The sequence below is a fragment of the Panthera leo genome, chromosome A2, assembly GCF_018350215.1.
Source record: "Panthera leo isolate Ple1 chromosome A2, P.leo_Ple1_pat1.1, whole genome shotgun sequence".
NCBI lineage: Eukaryota > Metazoa > Chordata > Mammalia > Carnivora > Felidae > Panthera > Panthera leo.
Window position 1 is genome coordinate 4,756,737 of NC_056680.1, and position 6,172 is coordinate 4,762,908.

The 6,172-nt window shown below is 63.4% G+C and overlaps 1 protein-coding gene across 1 annotated transcript; it reads right to left on the reverse strand.

The window, feature by feature from the left end:
- Positions 1-1,038: 1,038 nt before the first annotated feature.
- Positions 1,039-5,611, reverse strand: TUBB4A (tubulin beta 4A class IVa). Its single transcript, XM_042928183.1, has 4 exons — positions 5,486-5,611; positions 4,821-4,929; positions 4,597-4,707; positions 1,039-2,129 (listed from the first exon to the last, which is right to left on the reverse strand). Exons 1-4 carry the CDS (start codon positions 5,540-5,542, stop codon positions 1,072-1,074), a joined length of 1,335 nt encoding a protein of 444 aa, XP_042784117.1. The 5' UTR covers positions 5,543-5,611; the 3' UTR covers positions 1,039-1,071.
- Positions 5,612-6,172: the final 561 nt, after the last annotated feature.

A 6,172-nucleotide genomic window follows, 5' to 3' on the forward strand; every position in this document is an offset into this window, starting at 1 on the left:
TGGCCATGGGACGTTGGGGACGACTGTGTGCAGCAAATCACAGTTTCCAAAGATGGTCACAGAGATGTCTCCCATCCCACATGCCCTTCTGGAATCTTTCTTCTCTACCCTCAAGGGGGTGGAGTCTACATCCTACCCCCCTGAACCTGGGTGGGCCTTTGTGACCCCATCGATCAGGAGTCCAGAGCGCGCTATGTGACTTCTGCAGCTGGGTCAGAAAAAGGCAACGTAGTCTGCCCTGCTCTCCTGGGATGTCTGCTCACGGGGGACCTGCCACCATGCTGTGAGGATGCCCCAGCGGACTATGGAAGGGTCCTGACGCCCTCCGTCTACCCACCCCATCTGAACAAATGGAGGCTGAGACCACAGGCGGCTTACTCAACACCACACAGTTAGTTAGCGATACGGCCTGCTCTGTCCCTCTCTGAAATCTCTGCCGCCCTCCCCAGCACCCCCAGATCACATGTCCCTTCAGCACCCAGGTCCACCCCATAAAGCTCCCTTGCTGAGCCTCCCGCAGGGAGATGATACAACGCACCGGGCAGACACCTGGCAGGCCACCAGTTTATTTATTGCGGGTGAAGCAGAGGGGAGGAGGCCGGGGAGGCTTGAGGGCGCAACGCCTTTTGCTCGCATGCTCCAGGGCTTCTTCCTCGGGCGGCGGCAGCCAGCGCGCCCCCCACCACCCTGGCAAACCAAGGTTGGCTAGAGCCGAGGGGAGGGAGGGGCGGGGAGAGAGGGGAGGGGCGGGAGCCAGAGGGAGACGAGGCAGTCCTCGGGGAGGCGGGGCAAGGCCAGAGGGGTGGAGAGTAAACTGGGAGCACGGTGGGGTCCGTGGGGGAGGTCAAAGGTGAAGGAGAGGTCCGCGCGAGGGGAGGCTCCCGGAGTTAACGGTGGGGCTCACGAGGGGGTGCGTGCGTCCACGTTAGAAGAGCTGGGGCGGGGGGGGGGGGGGGGGGGTAGGGCGGACGGGGGTCGGCCGGCGCCCGCGGGTCAAAGGTCAAGCGGGAAGCGCGAGGCTCGGAGGGGCGGGCCCAGAGGCGGGGCGAGGCCGGCGGGCGGGGGCGGGGCCTAGGCCACCTCCTCCTCCGCCTCCTCCTCGAACTCGCCCTCCTCGGCCGTGGCGTCCTGGTACTGCTGGTACTCGGACACCAGGTCGTTCATGTTGCTCTCGGCCTCGGTGAACTCCATCTCGTCCATGCCCTCGCCCGTGTACCAGTGCAGGAAGGCCTTGCGCCGGAACATGGCCGTGAACTGCTCCGAGATGCGCTTGAACAGCTCCTGGATGGCCGTGCTGTTGCCGATGAAGGTGGCGGCCATCTTGAGGCCGCGCGGCGGGATGTCGCACACGGCGGTCTTGACGTTGTTGGGGATCCACTCGACGAAGTAGCTGCTGTTCTTGCTCTGCACGCTCAGCATCTGCTCGTCCACCTCCTTCATGGACATGCGGCCGCGGAACACGGCGGCCACCGTCAGGTAGCGGCCGTGGCGCGGGTCGCACGCGGCCATCATGTTCTTGGCGTCGAACATCTGCTGCGTGAGCTCGGGCACCGTGAGCGCGCGGTACTGCTGGCTGCCGCGGCTGGTGAGCGGCGCGAAGCCCGGCATGAAGAAGTGCAGGCGCGGGAAGGGCACCATGTTCACGGCCAGCTTGCGCAGGTCGGCGTTCAGCTGGCCCGGGAAGCGCAGGCAGGTGGTGACGCCGCTCATGGTGGCCGACACCAGGTGGTTGAGGTCGCCGTAGGTGGGCGTGGTCAGCTTCAGGGTGCGGAAGCAGATGTCGTACAGGGCCTCGTTGTCGATGCAGTACGTCTCGTCCGTGTTCTCCACCAGCTGGTGCACCGACAGCGTGGCGTTGTAGGGCTCCACCACCGTGTCCGACACCTTGGGCGACGGCACCACGCTGAAGGTGTTCATGATCCGGTCGGGGAACTCCTCGCGGATCTTGCTGATGAGGAGGGTGCCCATCCCGGACCCCGTGCCCCCGCCCAGCGAGTGGGTCAGCTGGAAGCCCTGCAGGCAGTCACAACTCTCGGCCTCCTTGCGCACCACGTCCAGGACGGCGTCCACCAGCTCGGCGCCCTCCGTGTAATGGCCCTTGGCCCAGTTGTTGCCGGCTCCCGACTGGCCTGCGGAGGGAAGCGGACGGGACGGGACGGGACGGGGTGGGGGTGAGGGTGGGGGTGGAGAGCGCGCAGGGGGGTTACGGGGAGAGCTCCCCCTCACCCCGGCCATCCTAGGAGTCGAATAACAGCAATGAAATTATTATTGTGTTAGCGTTACTGTGGGCCGTTCTTGCGGTCTGCCTCCATCCTTGCTGGCTTCTCATCCAGCAGCCAGAGGGGATCCTGGGAAAGCCGGAAGCCATTCATGTCCCGCTTTGGCCCAGAAGCCTCCTGCTTTAAGCTCAAAAAACAGCTGGGTCTTTGAATAAAAGCCCAAGCCTCTCCGCCCCCACTCGGCCCACAGGGCCCTGCAGGACCTGCGAGCCCCTCTCCCTCACCTCCCCTCTCTCCTCTTTTCTGGCACACTCTTCTCCAACCAGAGGGTCCTCCTTGCTGTTCCTCCAACACACCAGGCCCAGTCCTGCCCCGGGGCCTTTGCACATGCATTCCCTCTGCCCGAAATGGTCTTCCCGCAGGTACCCACATGGCTCTCTCACCTCCTTCAGGGCTTTGTCACTCTCACTGAGGCTTTCCTCCCATTTCTTATTCCTCTTCCTTGCCTTCCCCCCCCCCCCCCCCCGAAGCACTGACAAACTTATGTGTTCTTGTTACTCATGTACATTGTCTGTAATCTCACCGGGAAATGTGACCTCCAGGAGGGCAAGGATTAGTATTAGTGGATGGGCCGGTATTTTTGTGAAAAGGTTAACATTTCTTCTCATTCCCGCCTTTGACTCCACCCTGGTCTGACCTCATCAACCCTGTTCTGGACTGGTTCCCACCCTCTACAGAACAGTCTGTTCTCCTGCCAGCAGCCAGAGGGCGTCTGTGAGCACCTGAATCATGTCCCACCCTCTCCTACCCACAACCCTCCAGGGCTCCCACTTGTACCTGGGGTACAAGCCCAGGTCTTCCCTGCAGCCCACAGAGCCCTGAACAACCTGCCCCTACCCTGTCTCGTGCCTGCACTCGCCTCCTCCCTCTCTCTCCCTCGTCCATTCTGCTCTAACCAAATCGGGCTCCTCGCAGTTCCTCCAGCACACCAGGCCTGGTGCTGCCCCAGGACCTTTGCGCCTGCTGTTCATTCTGCCTGGGATGCCCTTACCCCCCCGGTACTCACATAGCTGACTTTTCTTTCAGGTCTTTGTGCCATGTCACCTCCTCAGAGAGAAACGGGATTGCCAGGCAGTCTGTCTCCTGACTCCACACTTTTACCACTGCCTCCCCACCCAGGCTCCCAGAAGCCTTCAAATCTATTGGTCCCGATGGAGCCACCCATAGTTATCCTAGACTCCCTCACACCCTTTGGTCAACATTATTTAGTCCTTCCACAGCCATATCCCGAGGACGTATTGTATGCCATACCCACACGGGAGCATCGTTATCTTGCTGAATCATCACACAGACCAGAGAGGGGAAGTCGCTTGTCAAAGGTCACACAGCCTGTCCTGTCAAGGCGTAGACTTCAGACTCTATAAACCACCCTGCTCTGAGGAAGAGAGGTTCCCCGGGGTGCTGGGGGAGAGGGTGGAGCCCCGGGGACTGAGGCCAGGTGGGCGGGTGTGTGCAGCCAGCCTGACCTGGGAGGCACTAGAACGGTGTCACTGAAGGATGTTCACGGAGCGTGTGTGCCCCGGGAACCTGAGCGCCACAAATGTGTCTGCTCTCTTCACATGTGCTGTTCCCTCGGTCTTGCACATCTTTCCTCCCTTCAATGCCTCCTGGTCGGTCTGGGTCCTACTCATATTTTAGGCTGCAGGTATTAACAGTGATCGTGATAATGAAAAGTACAAATGCTTATGTGCTTTTTCCTCTCTGTTAGATACGGTTCGGAGTGCTCTCTGCATATTCACGGCTTTAAGCCTCACGATCGTGATGATGAGTAGGTCTTTTTTATAATCTCTGCTTTAAAGATGTGGAGACTGAGGCACAGAGAGCTGAAGGAGCCTGTCTACAGTCACCCAGCTGACTTTCAATCAGTGGCTGAGTTGTACTTATTTAGCTTCTCTGTTGCACATCCCTTCCCTGGGAGGTCGGCTCCGATAGGGTAGAGAATCTCGTCTGCTTTGTTCTTCTGGGGTAACGGCAGGGCCCGGTATGCCGTAGGTGCTCAATAAGTTATTTGTCGAATGCGTGAAATGGCAGAACTGGCATTTTCACCCAGGCAGTCTGGCTCCAGTCCATGCTGTTAAATTAAAATGCCACCTCCTCCAGGAAGCCTTCTCTCCACCCTCCTCCCTATCAGATGCCCGTCCTGGGCTCTCACGGTGGCCTGTGTGTCCTCCGTCACAACCCTGACTGCCCTGTTTGCCTCCCCCGCGGGGCCGTGGGACCCCGTGGCCACCAGAGTCTCCCGAGCTACGTGGGGGGATTTTTCACCAAGCATTTGGAAGTCAAAGGAGCAAGGGGGCTTCCTGTGCCTGGAACTCACCAAAAACAAAGTTGTCGGGCCGGAAGATCTGGCCGAAGGGGCCAGAGCGGACAGAGTCCATGGTGCCCGGCTCCAGGTCCACCAGCACGGCTCTGGGAACATAATTTCCTCCTGCAGGGAAGCAGATGGAGGGCGGCTGGGGGTTGCGGGAGTGCCAGGAACCAGCATCCTGCCCCCTCCCAGCCTCCCCACCCCCACTTCCGCAGGTGCCCCCGGGCCCCTACCTGTGGCCTCGTTGTAGTACACGTTGATTCTCTCCAGCTGCAGGTCACTGTCTCCGTGGTATGTGCCGGTGGGGTCGATGCCGTGCTCATCACTGATCACCTCCCAAAACTAGAGGGATGGCGGGGGTGGAGGGGGGGGGCGGGGACGGGTTAGGGCAGAGGGCGGGGAAGCGGGCGGCCAGACCTGTCCCTGCCTCTCCGGGCCCACGACCTCCAACCGCCTTCCTAGCTGCCACCTGTCCCCCAGCAAGGCGAAGGGGGGACCTAGAGGCACGGTGGGGAGGGCAGGCATGAGGCAGCAAGAAGGGAGAGGTGGGGGCGGGGGCGGAGCCGAGTCACCACCTCGGCCGAGCCTGCCGGTGTCAGCTCGCCCAGGCTGCAGCGTGCGGGGAGGGGCAGGGTCCCTTTGTGCGCGTGGAGAGGACAGTGGGCCAGCTGTGCAGCCAGCTGTGGCCAGCGGACGGAAGGCTGGGCCCCACCCCCACAGGCCTCTTTGTTCCCAGCCTGGCCCTGCCCCCGCCCCCCCCCCTCCCCTAACCGTCCCCGGGGTGCTGGCCTCCCGGGGACCCCGTCCCTCCGAGAGGCCCCAGGTGGGGGAGCTCTGCGGAGCCCGTGGACCTGCTCGGCTCCTCTCGGCCGCCTCCGGGGCCCCAGCCCCCGCGCACCTTGGCTCCGATCTGGTTGCCGCACTGGCCGGCCTGCAGGTGCACGATTTCCCGCATGGCGCTGGTGCTGATGGTGGACGCGGCGGCGGCGCTGGCGCTGGGAGCTGCGGCGGCGGGACGGGAGGTGGACGCGGCGGCGGCGGCGGCGGCGGCGGCGGCGGCGGCGGCGGCGGCGAAGCAAGGTCCCTGCGCCCCCGGGGCGCCTCTATATGAGCGGGCGGGGCCCGCGTCACGGCCGGTCACCGGCCCGCCCCGCCCCCTGGTCCCGCCCCGGGACGGAGGGTGAGGGGGTGGAGGGATCTCCCTCCCCAGCGGCTGGGAGACCTCCGGGGGCCCAGGCTGGGGCACGCCGGGGCCCCGTGCGCCCCCGCCGCGGGCCGTGGGGTGAGGCCCCTCGAGCTCCACCTAAACATTTCCTCCCCCACCCGCTCCACCCGGCTCCCAGCCGGGCCTGGCGACCGGGGTCTTGCGGGGATGGGGCGGGGAAGGGAGAGCGCCGAGTAAATGAGCTGCGGATCGATCCCGTCACTCCCCCATCCTCCACCCCCCCACCCCCCCCCACCCCCCCGCCCCGGGCGGCCCTGCCTCAGTTTCTCATCCGTAGCCTGCCTCCTCCTTCCGTGTAGGTCTCCTTTGCCAGAACCCTTGCGACAACCGAGAGGACCCCTAGTGGGGCGAGCTGGGGGC